At 39.5% G+C, this 18378-nt stretch overlaps 2 protein-coding genes across 4 annotated transcripts in view; both read left to right on the forward strand.

Annotated features, from left to right (window-relative positions):
• ZNF367 (zinc finger protein 367) overlaps positions 1 to 3130 on the forward strand; it is a 29759-nt gene extending 26629 nt beyond the window's left edge. The window contains exon 5 of the mRNA XM_082624703.1: positions 616 to 3130. Within this exon, the coding sequence (XP_082480829.1) occupies positions 616 to 838 (223 nt within the window). The 3' untranslated portion in view covers positions 839 to 3130. The remainder of the gene's footprint in view (positions 1 to 615) is intronic.
• Positions 3131 to 5354: 2224 nt separating this feature from the next.
• The window catches only part of SLC35D2 (solute carrier family 35 member D2), a 59965-nt gene continuing 46941 nt past the window's right edge, over positions 5355 to 18378 (forward strand). For all 3 annotated transcript variants that reach the window (XM_082617982.1, XM_082617983.1, XM_082617984.1), the window contains exon 1: positions 5355 to 5559. In XM_082617982.1, the coding sequence (XP_082474108.1) occupies positions 5408 to 5559 (152 nt within the window). In that variant the 5' untranslated portion in view covers positions 5355 to 5407. The remainder of the gene's footprint in view (positions 5560 to 18378) is intronic.

Consider the following 18378-nt stretch of genomic DNA (forward strand, 5'->3'; position numbering starts at 1 on the left):
CTTTGAATGGACATTTTTGTAGGTAATGGTACTGTCATTTAAATATGCCTTTCTTTGGTTATCAAAAAAGGTGGAACATTTGTATTTTCTCTTGTGAATTATCAGTTGGCTACGTAATAGAAAATGATGGTGCTCTTAAATTTTTGAGTAAGCTCTATGTGTTACACATATTAATCCATTTGTCCTATTTTGTGGGTTTAAACTTTCTCATAGTTAACTCTGTCAGCAGCCATCATTCCTCTGTGGATAGAATAAATGGGTTTCTAATGATTATTCTACTGTTTCTATATTTTATTCTAGTCCATTTCACATATGATCTTTAAGGCAGCTATAGTTTAATGACAAAAACACGTGACTAGAGAGTTGAGTATAAGACCCAGAACTGCCACTTGTTGATTTTGTTATTCTGAGCAAGTCCTTCAACTTCTTGAACTTGAATTTTTTCCTCTGTTATGGAAAAACATGTAATGTATGTGAAATCCCTTTATAACTTTATAAACTGAAACACAAAATAATACTGTAGGAAAGACCTCCCCTTTTTTTTTCTTTAAAGAAAAGTGAACATTTGAGAATGTTATATATACTGTATAAGTAATACGGATGCATTTCATATAGGTACTGGGAAACACGAGAGCAGCGTACTCCCACCTTGAAAGGAAAGCTGGTTCAGAAGGCAGATCAGGAGCAGCAGGACCCTCTGGAGTACCTTCAGTCTGACGAGGAGGACGATGAGAAGAGCGGTGCCCAGCGGCGTCTGCAGGAGCAGCGGGAGCGCCTGCACGGAGCCCTCGCTCTCATCGAGCTCGCAAACTTGACGGGAGCGCCGCTCCGCCAGTAGCCAGAACACTGACTCTTTCCACTGTACAAAAGTACTGCCCAGTGTACTTAAAAAGTAGATCCTTGGGCGTAAGCTAAGCACCTTATTTGCTTATCATAGGCTGCTATTCTGTAGAAATTTATGAAGAATGTCATTGCCCCAGAATATGGGGTGAGAGAGAATTGCACTTTTTTTATATGGTATTGGATTTCTTGTAAAGTTTAACATATTGTAAATATGGGACGTCTAGTACAGGGTAGAAAACTACATATTGTGGGAAGCTAGATTTTGCAAGTTTAATGCATTCATTGGAAGCAGTTCTCACAGGAAGCACTTTCTGAATAAGACACTTGTATGAAAAAAAAAAAAAGAATGGTACATGTAGCCAAAGAAGGTTTAAATAGATTATTTATAAGATCATTTTTAACAATGTATATTAGTATGTTTAACAATACTGTAAACACTGAAACAAGCAAGAAAGTATAAGATGTGTGTAAGATATATATTTTTAAATTGCAAAATAGTGTGCCTAATAAGACTAGAGAAATGGAAAACTGACTATTTCGGAAGACTTTCTAACTTACCGACTTTGGAAGAAAATAGGTATTTGAAGATCTTGGTAAGATGAACAGTTCAGAATTTTCAAAATTGGAGTAAAATCAGTCTTATTCTATCTTTCTGAGGCTTTACAACTCACTGTGATATTTAGGTTTGAAAGCACTCGTCACCCTTAGCTTGTTAACTTGGGACCTTTTGCACATTTCATGTTTCTCATTTGCTGAAATTGAATGATTAATCTTGCAAAGTCTAGGTAACTTGGTAATTGGTATTTTTAAAAAATATGGGCCCTGTAATGAGATTTGGCAGTTGGATTTTTTTAATAAAAGGGACATCTACAGGGTTGTTTTGTAGTGAACTGTTTTAGATCCTTTGTTAGCAAACACTAAATTTAAATGTACTGCTTGTTTAGAATTATTAGCAAATGGAAGCCTCCTATTTATATTTTCAGTGCATAAAGCCACCTTCTTGCTTTACTTCAGAATAACATGCCAAGCTATTTTGTGTTCACTAAATTTAGCTATCAGTTAAACACTGCAGAAAATATTAGCGACTCAAATAAGTAGGCTTCTGGAATAGTTTTAACTGCAAGTGTGTTAACTTGTGTGGTGGTTTTAAATCATTTTTTCCAAAATAGATGAAGTTTTTAAACACCACTTTATGTACTGAAGCATGAATAGAAAAATCAAGAGCTGAGTAGTTCACCTCCTTTATGTAGGCATAAGCCTCCACCATTTTAACTTGTTTTAAGCAGAAACTAAATAACATCATAGCATGGTAATTTCATAGATTGCTTAATTGGAGTAAACTTCAGAATAAGAGAGGGAAATATGGGCTCTTCAGCGCCTTTTGTTTCTGTTTTGTATTGAAGTAGTAGCCTACAGATGTAGTTTAAACATTATCTAAAATGTAGGCTTCTTTATCTCAAAATCCCAACGTGTTGCAGTACACAGATAGTTTAAAATATGTAGCCATGGGGAAGGGGAGGTATGTAAATGTCTTGAAATGGAGCAAAAGTATGAAAGATGATAGTAACAAATAATGTGTATGATGAGGACATACTTTAAAAATGTAATTCCTCTGTACAGTAAATTACAAATCTTGAGGGATTGTGGGGTTTTTTTTGTAAGAAGAGAATTTATATTTGTAATGGTTTAAGAATTTTGTTTGTAATCTGGTATATAGAATTTTAACTTGGAGCACTTAATGAGCAAGTAAGAGAGACTATAGTATCTGAATTTTCTTGGGTTAGGTTTCAACATTTTTCTCTAGAATTTTTCCTCTCAAATATGACTTAAGTGAATTTAAAAAGCGTCGTCAGTCTTGGGAAATTTAAAATTTGGTGAATTTACCTAAAGAAGGAAGTGCAGTAAGAATTTAAAAAATACAAATACTTGCCAGTTCACAGATAATAAAATTTAAGGCCTTCAAAAGTAAGAGTTTTTGTTTGTTTATCCTGTCAGCTTTTGCCAACTATAATAGTTATATTCACAAACTTTTTATTTGTATAATTGGAAGTTTTAAGAAATTATTACAACTATTTACTATAGAAATATTTAAAATGTTCTTTTTTGATATAAGCTGTATACTTGGACAAAATACATTGGCATCTAAAATTTGAGGTGTGTTAACACTGCTTTTTGTTTTAAAAATGTGGTTTACATTCAGATTTTTGAAGTGTTTTATGCTTCATATGGCTAAGTTGTAGTTTGGCAGAGTTAACAGCATAAGAATAAACATGCTGTAATTTTAAAAGATGCTTTGAATAAAAACTTATTTTAATTTACAGTTTGAAGTACATGTTCATTCTTAAACCCTTTATAATTTGTTTTTCTTTTAAAAAATATAATAGCCATAATATAAAAATCTAAAGATGGAAAGAAATGTCAACTATAGCCATACATTCTCCCATCATTATTTTGGTGCATTTTATATTTCATTCCAGTCTCATTCCAGGCATCATTTTAGCATAGTTGGAAGCATCATGTGGATTCCTTTTTCTTACTTTAAAATTATGGCCTTTTAGAATATAGATATTCATTTAACTTCCTCATCTGTTTCATTATTACAGTGTTAAAAATACTGGTGTAAAAAAGTATTAAACTATTGCCAGCTCTATCCCAGGCTTTATATTAGGGTAATCAGCAACTGGGATTTCATTTCACTTGTATCCAGGATGTGTTGAATCTGGGGTCAAACCCATAGAATCCACTCAGGGCCTGATTACTTCTCTGAGTCAAGCAAATTTAATTTTTTTATTAGTTATTTTTGATAGATCTTTAGTTGTTTACTTGCAATGGCAAGGTTCAGCCTGTCCAGGCTTTGTGCAAAAGAATTTCACAAGCAACCCTTTAGTGTGAGTTGTGGTTTAAACAAAGTAAGGATGAGATTTTGACAGTGACTTAAGTTCCTGGAAGTATGTATATAGAAGCAAATTAAATGCAAATATGATTAAGGCTGTCTTTAAAAGTGACTTTAAAATAGTCTTAGACTTCCCTGGTGGTCCAGTGGTTAAGACTCTGAGCTTCCAATGCAGGGGGCTCTGGTTGATCCCTGGTCTGGGAGCTAAGATCCTGCATGCTGTGCAGCATGTGTGTGTGGGGTGGGGTGGGGTGGGGGTGGGGGGGAAGCGTGACTGTTTTGCAGCCAAAACTTATTTGGAGACTCACTGGAAACACAGTTGATCTTTTTGAGGAAATTAACCAAAATGACTTCCAAGTTCAGATTTTTGGGTTCAACTTGAATATGAATTTATTTTCTATTTTAAACGGTCTTATGTGTGTTCCTTTCCTGTTTTGGGTAATGTAGACTCTTCCTTTCTGGCTCTTTTAGTGCTAGTTATTTGTCAGAAGTTCTGCTTTAGTTCTTATCAGTACTGAAAATGTTTTTGGTTGTTCAGTGACTCCAAAAGAAAACCATTGCATGGCATCGATATAATTAGGCTCAAATATCTATTTAACTTGAAATCTTTAGCTTTTCTAAGAAGTTGAAATTTCAGATTTTTAAAATTAATTATTTAGAATGAAAATATGGGACATTTAATTGAAAAAATGCTAGAGCAGGTAGACTGGTCAGAGTAGGCAGTTCTGGGAGGCCCTCCTTCAGTTAACATGAACAACAACCCGATGTTTAGATGCACCCATGTAGAAAAGAAATGGGTAGGGGGAGAACCTGCCTTAAAGCACCCAGAGGCAAGAAAAGCCTGGAGACTTTGCACCCGCTATACCCCTAGCCATTCCACTCCTACGTATTTCCCGAAGATGAATGAAAATATACGTTCACACAAAATCTTGTACGCGAATGTTCATGGAAGCATTTTTTTGGTAATAGCCCTAAACTGGAAACAACAAGACATGCCCACCACCTACCTAGTGAATGGATAAACAAATTGTGGTACTACTCAACAATGAAAAGACTCGAACATGGGTAAGTCACAAAAATAATAAAAGCGAAAAGAGCCTTGAAAGAGTACATGCTCATTTATATGAATTTTCTGAAAAGGCAAATCAAACCTAGGGTAATAGGAAACAGAATGAAATGGGGGGCGTCGACCAGTGGGACACAAAGGGCGCTTTTTGGGGTGATGTAAATGTTCTATGTTTTGACTTGGGTGGTTACACGGGTGTGTGCATTTGTCAAAACATCGACTGTGGACTCGTAAAATTTGCATTTCATTGTATGTAAATTGTCAGTTAAAAATATTGGGAAAAAAAGAAAGCAAAACAAACCCTAAGTCTTAACGTTTCTCACCAAGGCAGCAGTTTGGAGTATAAAGTAGGGTCTTTAAACTCTCCCAAACCCGTCTCTGTTCTCCTTTTAGACACTGAGAGTGGTGCTTTTGAGGACGAACTCCAGCCGAACCCGCTCCTCCCGCGCCGGCAGCGTGGGGCGCCCGGCAGGGCTCTCGGGCTTGCAGGGTTCCCGCCGTGGCCCTTCCTGTTTCGGCCGCGCCCTCTCCCGCGCCGGCCGGGGGCGGGGACGGAACTGGGGCAGCGCGGGCCGGAGTGCGGCCGAGACTGGCGGCTGCGGGACATGACGGCAGGCCGCCAGGCCGAGGGCGCGGGTACGGACCACGCCTCCGCGCGTCTGCCCTCCCGGGTGGCCAAGCTACTGTCGGCACTCTTCTACGGGACCTGCTCCTTCCTCCTCGTGCTGGTTAACAAGGCGCTGCTGACCACCTACCGGTGAGGCGGGCGCCAGAGGTCCGGGCGGGGTCCGCGGGGGCCCCCGGCTGCTCCGCGGCGACCTGCCCCGGGACCTTCCCGTTCCGGCGCCGCGCTGTCCGGCGGGAGCTGCCCCGACCCCTGAGGTCCCCGGGTGGGGGAGAGCGGCGGGGCTGCCTCTGCCCTCGGTGCACCTTGGCCGCGCCCTGGTCAACGGGCGGGCGGGAACAGCGAGCGGGGAGCCTCACTGCTGACTCCCGTGCCAGTGTGGGCGGCTGTGTGCTCGGCACAAGGACCACGTTTTCACAGGGTCGGGACCTTCAGAGTGTTCTGAAAACCAAACCACAATCTAGCAAAGTCATTCTACTGTCAGTGAGTGCGGGCACACCTCACCGCCACTTACTGCTGTAGGACATTCCTCGCAGCTGTGCTTGTAGAGCCACCTCCCAGTGCTTACAAGTACCGGTGAGCTGGAACAAGTGATCTGAGTGTGTTCTTCAAATGTGACTGTTCTTTATACAAATCAAGATGTTCAACCATCAGAAAAGTCCTGAATGGATAAGTTTATTCGCACTGTTTGACCATTCATTCTCAGATTATCAGCATGTTCATGGAAAAATGGGGAAAACAATTAAAAATTCATATTCTATACTTTTTTGGATGAATGTGCAGTAAACCAGCAAATTTGTAGTTCCTTGAACCTATTTGTAAAGACTAGAAAATCCTGTTTAATTTTGCATTCGTTGTATTGGCATTGAAAGAGTTGTGAATTTAGACCCAGCTCCACCATTTAATAGCTGTGCCTCTTGGGCCAGCCTCAGAGTTGGCAGTTTTTTCAGATGCAAAAGCTGGATAATTACAACTCTGTGAATTACCTCCCAGATCTCTGTGCGAGCTGTCAGAAGTGAGGGCTCCTTGTAAACTATACTGTGCTGCAAGAATGAAAAATCAGAATTTTATAAAGAGCCCAAAGAGACCTTAGAGTATCTTCAGCCCAAAGAGAGCGTCAGAGTATCTTCTTTTTATTTTATACTTGCAAAAGCTGAGACCTACATGAGCTTGGCTGGTTCCACCTCTAACAGATATTTACCAAGCACCTACTATGTGCCAAGCCCATCACTGGCACCAGGGAAGCAGCTGTGAAAAACGCAAAGCTCCTGCTATATCAGCGGTAGAGACAGAAAATAAACAGGTGGGCTCATGAATAAGCAAGGTGATTTCAGGTATGCTATGAGAGTGCCTGGGGTGGAATGGTTGGGGCTACAGCATTACACACAGAAGAAAATGTGTTGAAGTGGGCATGAGCTTTGCCTGCTGGAGGAACAGAGAGAATGTCATTCTGTCTAGAATGAGCAAGTGGGAGAAGGTAGGCGGGGAAGGCAGAATCAGTTCATTCATTCATTCCATAATATTCACTAAGCCCCTGTTATATGCCAGGCACTGTTCTAGGCATTTGCGATACAGAGTGAACAAAGCAGATCAAAATTCCATACGTCGTGAAGCATCCATCCATATTCCTGGAGCATACCCGGAGCCTTCTAGTGGATCAGTAAATAAACTGGTAGAATTTATATTAAGTCAGATGCAGCTGTGTGGTCAGGAGAAAAAAATAAGGAAAGGGAGTTAGGGACTGTGGGCATGGGGAAGAGTTTTCAGTCTCAGCGTGATCAGTGAAGCCTCATTAAGGAGGTGACAGTTGAGCCAAGGCATGAATAATGTGAGGGAGATGGGGGAAGAACATTCCAGCATGGAAGAGTAAGGAGTTTAGGTGGGAATGGTACTAGATAGGGTCCCAGTGTAACGGATTTCTAGATTGTGTAGGGCCTTTGTGGCCACTGCGGAAGCTCTGAGGGAGCTTCTGGAAGGTGTCAAGCAAAGGAGTAACATGATCTAACTCCCTCTAGCTGCTATGTTGAGAGCAGATTTTGGGGGACCAGGGTGGAGGTAGAGAGACCATGATAAATAGTTAAATTTAGTCTAAATGCAATTGGAAGTCCCTTGGAAGGTTTTAGAATGGGTAGTGACATGGCATCATTTGTATGATTAACAAGATTTCTTTGGCTCTTGGGTGGGTGAAAAACTGATGGTATTGGAGCCAGGAATCAATTGTAATATTCTAGATAATTTTAAGTGGTGGCTTGGACTGGGGTGGAGGGTAGCAGTGGATATGGAGGGAAGGGATGGATTTGGGATATTTTCTGGTGTTCCTAGGGCTATTGATATTCTTTACAAGGTCTATTAGTGTGTTGCAGCATGCTTGCTGGTGTCCATGGGGAACAGAAACCCTCCCTCAAAGAAATTAGAATGAATAGATACATAAACATGGATCATTTAGTATACAATGCAAGCAAATGAAAGAAAAAGAAAACTTAAACACCTACCGTAAAAAACAAGAGAATGCTATTATAGGCTTTTGGGGAGTGTTGACAGTTATGTCAGTTGAAGTTTGAAGATAAGTCTCTGTTTTCTGCTCTTGACTAAGTAGTGTGCTCACTGACCACGGCAGTCAGTGCCTCCAAAAACATGTGTCTTCTTGTTGGAAGCAGGACCAATAAACACTGGTTAAGTGCTTGGAAGATGAAGGATAGTGTCCGAGCAGAAAGAATTTATATGAGACATCTCATGCTCTAGCCTTTTCATCTTTAAAATTTTGAGTTCCATGATTGAAGGAGGAAATTGAGTTTTTGTCTCAGCAAAGCAAAGCCCCTTATAACCTTATAAGCAAATATTTCACGTTTCCATAATGTAATATTCAGTTGGAGGGCCCTGTTCAAAAAACATTGTTTATTCTCTCATCTCAAAATAGTTTAGGAGCACGTTTTTGAGGGGAAGAGGGTTGGGGTGATTTGGTTATAACAATAAACCATAGAAATCTGATCCAAACATTAGCTGTTTGAGGACAGAATGTTGTGTTGTAGGATAGAAGGAAGGACCTTTGTGTAGGTAGTCACCTAATTTGCAGGATTACGGGAATGTAGCTCAGGGGATTTTTTTTCTCTTACAGTTTGAGTAGATTGTGTCTGGTTGGGGTACAAGACTGGTGGGTGGTCTTAGTTATTTGTTAGTTTTAGGTCGTCGAGATGCTAAATTTACCTGGTTGGACAGAGAGAGCCTTTGAAGGACTTGGACTGTCAGACCCTGTTGGGGTGAGAGGGAGAAGCACGAATCTGTGGCCACTTGGTGACACTGGTGGTTCTTCGGAATCACATTCATGAGGGTTGTGCAGCAGCCTGGAGTGGGGTTTTTTTTGTTGCTATTTTAATACTATTCTCTATGACATGCGAAGATTTACTAATGATGCTTAGTAAAAAATATAAACTTAGTTGTATTCAGTTCAACAAGTATTTGCTCCATATTTGCTGTGTGTCTACTGTTATGCAATCGAAGTCTTTAGGATCATTTAACACAGTGGTTTCCAAACTTGCTTGGTAATGTGAATCACTTGGAGAGTTTTTGTTTTTTTTTTTTTTTTAAAGCTATTGAATCCAAGTCTCCAGTGGTGGGTGCTGGAAGTCTATATTAAAGAACAAAAACAACTCCTAATTTTCTCTTACTCTGATGAAAACCGGCTCTCTCCCAAAGGTGCTGTTCCATTTGGCCCCTGGAAAGGAGCTGGATCCTGGTCACACCCTAGGTGTGGCCAGGAGGTGGAGTTGAGTCCTCGTAGCTTCCCACTGCTCTGTGGAGAGTCCAGACTCAGCACTCACTTTCTGTCCTCTCTGTAAGAGGCTCCTGAGCTTCTGTGGCTCATTTAGTGGAGTCCTGGTATTCCTTTCCACCCAGACTTGCATAAGCCTTCAGGACTTTGGGATACACACGCTGAACCATCACAGCCTGCCTTGTCCCACATCCCGTGGTCACTCCTAGGGCCGTGTGCTCAGTGTGACCCTGCCAGCCACTCCAGTCCCTGTGCAGGATGTCCACGCTCTGCGCTGCAACCCAGCTCATTTCTGCCACATTGCCCTTCAGGCATCCCTTCCCTCCTGGTCCAGCAGGAAGGCCCCTGCGCTGGAAGCCACGAGACTCCTTTCCAGCTCCTGCCTTGGCTGGTACTTGTCCTGCACAGCCTACCTTCTGCATCCTTCCTTCAGCATGGAGCAGCTCTGACTGTCCTGGGAGAAAAAACACTTTTGGGCTGGCTGGGTTGACATTGAATTGATGATCACAAGCCTCAACCAGCTCTAGTACCACCAGCTAGTTTCTTCTGGGGGATTGCTTTCCTTGTCACAGAAATGACTCCTTCCCACTTTCTCTTTTACCCTGAAACCTCCCACACCCCCATCCTCCACTCTCCTCTGATACTTCATTGAGGAAATTGAAACTGTCAGATGATGTCCCCTTTCTGCTATGATGGAGGGAGCATCTTGTTCCTGTGGAAGGTCCAGCTCCCCACTTCTGGATGTCCCCTTCTCCCGGCTCCTTTCATTATCCTCCTCTATTCTGCGTCAGCAACCTCTCTCTACCGGCTTAAAACATGTTTAGGTTTCTCAAGCAAAACTAACCCTCCCTTGATCCACATGGGTGCTCATTTCTCTGTTCCTTTCAGAGTCAGACTCTTCAAAGAGTTTTGCACACATACTGTCTTTACTTCCTTGCATTCAGTCCTAAAATAATTCAGTTAAAATTGGGAGTTACTTAAATACAGAAATGTACAAAGAAGACAGTAATAATATTGCATATTCCCACTACCTAGAATCAATATTTTGAAATATATATATATATATATATATATATATATTTTTTTTTTTCCCCCAGTACGCAGGCCTCTCACTGCTGTGGCCTCTCCCGTTGCGGAGCACAGGCCCCGGACGCGCAGGCTCAGCGGCCATGGCTCACGGGCCCAGCCGCTCTGTGGCATGCGGGATCCCCCCAGACCGGGACACGAACCCGCGTCCCCTGCACCGGCAGGCGGACTCTCCACCACTGCGCCACCAGGGAAGCCCTTGAAATATTTTCTTTAAAGAAAAGTCATTCTGTGTGATCATTATAAAGAATTCAAACAAAAGAAAAATATTACAGTAAAATTTTAAAAATTACTATAATTGACAGGCAATAACTTCAGACATCTTTTTAGATAGATGGATGGATTGGAGAAAGATTCATAGACTGAATTACTTTTTATATAAAGTATATATTATAGATGCTACTAGTTTACTCATTTCTTTATAAATTGTTTTCTTTAATCCAAAAAGGAGTGGGAAATGGAGTGGGGCAGGGGGGGGCTTTCATTTAATTATTTAATTTTTTGAGGAGCACCTAAGTCCCTCCACCACTTTTTATTATGAAAAGTTTCAAGCACACAGAAAAGTGGAAAGCAAAGTACAATGAATACCTATACACATACCACTGAGGTTCAGTAATTAACATTTTGCTATGTTTGCATTTTCCCCTGAACCATTGAATATAAGCTGCATACATTATGACACTACACTCAGATATTTCAACATGCCTCTCCTGAAATATGGATATTCTCCTACATAGTATCATTTTTGTTCTTAACAAATTTAACAGTAATTTCCTAAAATAATCTAATGCCAAGTCTATAATCATTCCAATTATCCCCAAGATGTTTTTTATGGTTGTTTTAAACATTTGAATCAAGATCCAATCAAAATTCATGCAACACATACAGTTACATCTTTTTAGTTTATTTTAATCTAGAAAAGTCCCCCGTTCCACCTCTTTCCCCTGATACTGAATTTGAAAAGCCTGGGCCAGGTGTGTTGTAAAGTGTCCCATATTATGGGCTGTCTGGTTTATTTTTTGAAGTCTCACTTAACTTACTCTCTTTTTTTAACTGAAAGTTAGATCTAAAGGCTTGATTACGTTCAGATTAAACATTTTTTGGCAAGACCACTTTATAGCTGACCCGGTAAACTTCAGCTTGCATCATATGAGGGATTGTGCTACCATTAGTCATGCTGGCTGTGTTTGAAGGCTTCCTTAAGGTGGGGACTGGAAGTTGCATGTACATATAAAATGTAGTTTATCTGAATTGAATGGAGAAAAGAGAAATTAGAGTTCAACAAAAAGAATTGTTGACTTTCAAATATATATTTTTTCAATTTCTGATGGTATATATGGCTTCTCTGCTATAAATGATGACATTTGCATACTTCTCCCCATCTTTCCTCCCCTCCATGTCTTCTTTTACAGTGCAGCATCCTGTTGTGTAATTATAATCCCATAGTAGTTTGAATCTGTTCTATATTAAATGGATACAGTAGTCAGCACCCTTTTATCACAGTGTCTCCATCCCAGAGTTCATTATTTTGATTTGACTCCTAATTGGTTGATTCTGTTGTATGGTAGTATTTTTATGGAGAGTTCATAGCTGCTGTATTAATCGTGTTGAATATTCTTTTCTTTTTTTTTTATTATTTTTTTATTTTTTTATTTTTTGCTTTATAACAAATTTAATCAGTTATACATATACATATGTTTCCCTATCCCCTCCCTTTTGCGTCTCCCTCCCACCCTCCCTATCCCACCCCTCCAGGCGGTCACAAAGCACCAAGCTGATCTCCCTGTGCTATGCGGCTGCTTCCCACTAGCTATCTACCTTACGTTTGGTAGTGTATATATGTCCATGCCGCTCTTTCACTTTGTCACAGCTTACCCTTCCCCCTCCCCATATCCTCAAGTCCATTCTCTAGTAGGTCTGTGTTTTTATTCCTGTCTTACCCCTATGTTCTTCATGACATTTTTTTTCTTAAATTCCATATATATGTGTCAGCATACAGTATTTGTCTTTCTCTTTCTGACTTACTTCACTCTGTATGACAGACTCTAGGTCTATCCACCTCATTACAAATAGCTCAATTTCATTTCTTTTTATGGCTGAGTAATATTCCATTGTATATATGTGCCACATCTTCTTTATCCATTCATCCGATGATGGACACTTAGGTTGTTTCCATCTCCGGGCTATTGTAAATAGGGCTGCTATGAACATTTTGGTACATGTCTCTTTTTGAATTATGGTTTTCTCAGGGTATATGCCTAGTAGTGGGATTGCTGGGTCATATGGTAGTTCTATTTGTAGTTTTTTAAGGAACCTCCATACTGTTCTCCATAGTGGCTGTACCAATTCATATCGTGTTGAATATTCTTAACAGCTTTTTCTGCAACAAGTGTGCTTTTAGATCTGGAGAGTTTACTTATTCTCCCCATGTCAAGGAAACAAATTTGCCTTTTATCTTTTAATTGTTTTCTCTCTTTATTGAGAGAATAGCACAGCAATTAGCCCTCTCTGGTGGTATCTATCTTCTATATCTGTTTATGTTTGAGAGTTGGTCTTTTCCCTACTCATTCACTGTGATTACGTCATCTTGGTAATTCAGTTTAAAGCAGTGGCCATTTAGTTCTGTGTTGTTTCTAAATGGTTCATGTGGCAGTTATGTGGGGTTTTTTTTATATCTTTATTGGAGTATAATTGCCTTACAATGTTATGTTAGTTTTTGCTGTATAAAAAAGTGAATCAGCTATATGTATACATATATCCCCATATCCCCTCCCTCTTGTGCCTCCCTCCCATGCTCCCTATCCCACCCATCTAGGTGGGCATAAAGCACTGACCTGATCTCCCTGTGCTATGCGGCTGCTTCCCACTAGCTAGCTATTTTACATTTCGTAGTGTATATATGTCCATGCCACTCTCTCACTTTGCCCTAGCTTAACCTTCCCCCTCCCCATGTCCTCAAGTCCATTCTCTACATCTGCGTCTTTATTCCTGTCCTGCCCCTAGGTGCTTCAGAACCTTTTTTTTTTTAAGATTCCATATATATGTGTTAGCATACAGTATTCGTTTTTCTCTTTCTGACTTACTTCACTCTGTATGACAGTCTCTAGGTCCATCCACCTCACTACAAATAACTCAATTTCGTTTCTTTTTATGGCTGAGTAATATTCCATTGTATATATGAGCCACATCTTCTTTATCCATTCATCTGTTGATGGACACTTAGGTTGCTTCTATGTCCTGGCTATAATAAATACTGCTGCAATGAACATTGTGGTACATGACTCTTTTTGAATTATGGAATTCTCAGGGTACAGGCCCAGTAGTGGGATTGCTGGGTCATATGGTAGTTCTATTTTTAGTTTTTTAAGGACCCTCCATACTGTTCTCCATAGTGGCTGTATGAATTTACATTCCTACCAACAGTGAAAGAGGGCTCCTTTTTCTCCACACCTGCTCCAGCATTTATTTGTAGATTTTTTGATGATGGCCATTCTGACTGGTGTGAGGTGATACCTCATTGTAGTTTTGATTTGCATTTCTCTAATGATTACTGATGTTGAGCATCCTTTCATGTGTTTGTTGGCAATCTGTATATCTTCTTTGGAGAAATGTCTATTTATGTCTTCTGCCCAATTATGGATTGGGTTTTTTTTTTTTTATATCGAGCTGAATGAGCTTCTTGTATATTTTGGAGACTAATCCTTTGTCAGTTGCTTCATTTGCAAATATTTTCTCCCATTCTGAGGGTTGTCTTTTTGTCTTGTTTATGGTTTCATTGCTGTGCAAAAGCTTTGAAGTTTCATTAGGTCCCATTCATTTATTTTTGTTTTTATTTCCATTTCTCTAGGAGGTGGGTCAAATAGGATCTTGCTGTGATTTATGTCGTAGAGTGTTCTGCCTATGTTTTCCTCTAAGAGTTTGATAGCGTCTGGCCTTACATTTAGGTCTTTAATCCATTTTGAGTTTATTCTTGTGTAGGGTGTTAGGGAGCATTCTAATTTCATTCTTTTATAAGTAGCTGTCCAGTTTTCCCAGCACCACTTATTGAAGAGGCTGCCTTTTCTCCATTGTATATTCTTGCCTCCTTTATCAAAGATAAGGTGACCATATGTGCATTGGTTTATCTCTGGGCTTTCTATCCTGTTCCACTGATCTACATTTCTCTTTTTGTGCCAGTATCATACTGTCTTGATTACTGTAGCTTCATAGTATAGTCTGAGGTCCAGGAGCCTGATTCCTCCATCTCCATTTTTCTTTCTCAAGATTGCTTAGGCTATTTGGGGTCTTTTGTGTTTCCATACAAATTATGAAGTTTTTTGTTCTAGTTCTGTGCAAAAGGCCAGTGGTAGTTTGATAGGGATTGCATTGAATCTGTAGATTGCTTTTGGAAGTATAGTCATTTTCACAATATTGATTCTTCCAATCCAAGAACATGGTATATCTCTCCATCTGTTTGTATCATCTTTAATTTCTTTCATCAGTGTCTTACTGTTTTCTGCATACAGGTCTTTTGTCTCCCTAGGTAGGTTTATTCCTAGGTATTTTATTCTTTTTGTTGCAATGGTGAATGGGAGTGTTTCCTTAATTTCTCTTTCAGATTTTTCATCATTAGTGTATAGGAAGGCAAGAGATTTCTGTGCATTAATTTTGTATCCTGCTACTTTACCAAGCTCATTGATTAGCTCAGATAGTTTTCTGGCAGCATCTTTAGGATTCTCTACGTATAATATCATGTCATCTGCAAACAGTGACAGCTTTGCTTCCTGTTTTCTGACTTGGATTCATTTCTTTTTCTTCTCTGATTGCTGTGGCTGAAACTTCCAAAACTATGTTGAATAAGAGTGGTGAGAGTGGGCAGTCGTGTCTTGTTCCTGATCTTAGAGGAAATGGTTTCACTTTTTCACCATTGAGAATGATGTTGGCTGTGGGTTTGTCATATATGGCCTTTATTATGTTGAGGAAAGTTCCCTCTATGCCTACTTTCTGGAGGGTTTTTATCATAAATCGGTGTTGAATTTTGCTGAAAGCTTTTTCTGCATCTATTCAGATTATCATATGGTTTTTACCTTCAGTTTGTTACTATGGTATGTATCACATTGATTGATTTGTGTATGTTGAAGAATCCTTGCATTCCTGGGATAAACCCCACTTGATCATCCTTTTAATGTGCTGTTGGATTCTGTTTGCTAGTATTTTGTTGAGGATTTTTGCATCCATGTTCATCAGTGATATTGGCCTGTAGTTTCCTTTCTTTGTGACATCTTTGTCTGGTTGTGGTATCAGGGTGATGGTGGCCTTGTAGAATGAGTTTGGGAGTGTTCCTCCCTCTGCTATATTTTGAAAGAGTTTGAGAAGGATAGGTGTTAGCTCTTCTCTAAATGTTTGATAGAATTTGCCTTTGAAGACTTCTGGTCCTGGGCTTTTGTTTGTTGGAAGATTTTTAATCACAGTTTCAATTTCAATCCTTGTGATTGGTCTGTTTATATTTACTATTTCTTCCTGGTTCAGTCTCAGAAGGTTATGCTTTTCTAAGAATTTGTCCATTTCTTCCAGGTTTTCCATTTTATTGGCATATAGTTTCTTGTAGTCATCTCTCACGATCCTTTGTATTTCTGCAGTGTCAGTTGTTACTTCTCCTATTTCATTTCTAATTCTATTGATTTGAGTCTTCTCCCTTCTGTTCTTGATGAATCTGGCTAATGGTTTATCAATTTTCTTTATCTTCTCGAAGAACCAGCTTGTAGTTTCATTGATCTTTGCTCTTGTTTCCTTCATTTCTTTTTCATTAATTTCTGATCTGATCTTTACATTTTCTTTCCTTTTGCTAACTTTGGGGTTTTTTTGTTCTTCTCTCTCTAATTGCTTTAGGTGTAAGATTAGGTTGTTTATTTGAGATGTTTCTTGTCTCTTGAGGTAGGATTGTATTGCTATATACTCCCCTCTTAGAACTGCTTTTGCAGCATCCCATAGGTTTTGTGTCACCGTGTTTTCATTGTCACTTGTTTCTAGGTATTTTTTGATTTCCTCTTTGATTTCTTCAGTGATCTCCTGGTTATTTAGTAGTGTATTGTTAGCCTCCATGTGTTCTTATATTTTACAGATTTTTTCCTGTAATTGATACGTAGTCTCACAGCGTTGTGGTCGGAAAGGATACTAGATACGATTTCAATTTTCCTAAATTCAACAAGACTTGATTTGTGAGCCAAGATATGATCTATCCTGGAGAATGTTCCATGTGCTCTTGAGAAGAAAGTGTATTCTGTTGTTTTTGGATGGAATGTCCTATAAATATGAATTAAGTCCATATGGTCCAATGTGTCATTTAAAGCTTGTGTTTCCGTTTTTATTTTCATTTTGGTTGATCTGTCCATTGGTGAGAGTGGGGTGTTAAAGTCGCCTACTATTATTGTGTTACTGTTGATTCCCCCTTTTATGGCTGTTAGCATTTGCCTTATGTATTGAGGTGCTCCTATGTTGGGTGCATAAATATTTACAATTGTTATTTCTTCTCTTGGATTGACCCCTTGATCATTATGTAGTGTCCTTCATTGTGTCTTGTAACAGTCTTTATTTTTTTATTTTTTTTATTTTTTTAAAAATTTTTTTATTTTTTGCTTTATAACAAATTTAATCAGTTATACATATACATATGTTCCCATATCCCCTCCCTTTTGCGTCTCCCTCCCACCCTCCCTATCCCACCCCTCCAGGCGGTCACAAAGCACCGAGCTGATCTCCCTGTGCTATGCGGCTGCTTCCCACTAGCTAGCTACCTTACGTTTGGTAGTGTATATATGTCCATGACGCTCTTTCACTTTGTCCCAGCTTACCCTTCCCCCTCCCCATATCCTCAAGTCCATTCTCTAGTAGGTCTGTGTCTTTATTCCTGTCTTACCCCTATGTTCTTCATGACATTTTTTTTCTTAAATTCCATATATATGTGTTAGCATACAGTATTTGTCTTTCTCTTTCTGACTTACTTCACTCTGTATGACAGACTCTAGGTCTATCCACCTCATTACAAATAGCTCAATTTCATTTCTTTTTATGGCTGAGTAATATTCCATTGTATATATGTGCCACATCTTCTTTATCCATTCATCCGATGATGGACACTTAGGTTGTTTCCATCTCCGGGCTATTGTAAATAGGGCTGCTATGAACATTTTGGTACATGTCTCTTTTTGAATTATGGTTTTCTCAGGGTATATGCCCAGTAGTGGGATTGCTGGGTCATATGGTAGTTCTATTTGTAGTTTTTTAAGGAACCTCCATACCGTTCTCCATAGCGGCTGTACCAATTCACATTCCCACCAGCAGTGCAAGAGTGTTCCCTTTTTTCCACACCCTCTCCAGCATTTATTGTTTCTAGATTTTTTGATGATGGCCATTCTGACTGGTGTGAGATGATATCTCATTGTAGTTTTGATTTGCATTTCTCTAATGAGTAAAGATGTTGAGCATCCTTTCATGTGTTTGTTGGCAGTCTGTATATCTTCTGTGGAGAAATGTCTATTTAGGTCTTCTGCCCATTTTTGGATTGGGTTGTTTGTTTTTTTGTTATTGAGCTGCATGAGCTGCTTATAAATTTTGGAGATTAATCCTTTGTCAGTTGCTTCATTACAAATATTTTCTCCCATTCTGAGGGTTGTCTTTTGGTCTTGTTTATGGTTTCCTTTGCTGTGCAAAAGCTTTTAAGTTTCATTAGGTCCCATGTGTTTATTTTTGTCTTTATTTCCATTTCTCTAGGAGGTGGGTCCAAAAGGATCTTGCTGTGATTTACGTCATAGAGTGTTCTGCCTATGTTTTCCTCTAAGAGTTTGATAGTGTCTGGCCTTACATTTAGGTCTTTAATCCATTTTGAGCTTATTTTTGTGTATGGTGTTAGGGAGTGATCTAATCTCATACTTTTACATGTCCCTATCCAGTTTTCCCAGCACCATTTATTGAAGAGACTGTCCTTTCTCCACTGTACATTCCTGCCTCCTTTATCAAAGATAAGGTGACCATATGTCCGTGGGTTTATCTCTGGGCTTTCTATCCTGTTCCATTGATCTATCTTTCTGTTTTTCTGCCAGTACCATACTGTCTTGATT

This window comes from Mesoplodon mirus, assembly GCF_964341445.2.
Source record: "Mesoplodon mirus genome assembly, chromosome: 1".
NCBI lineage: Eukaryota > Metazoa > Chordata > Mammalia > Artiodactyla > Ziphiidae > Mesoplodon > Mesoplodon mirus.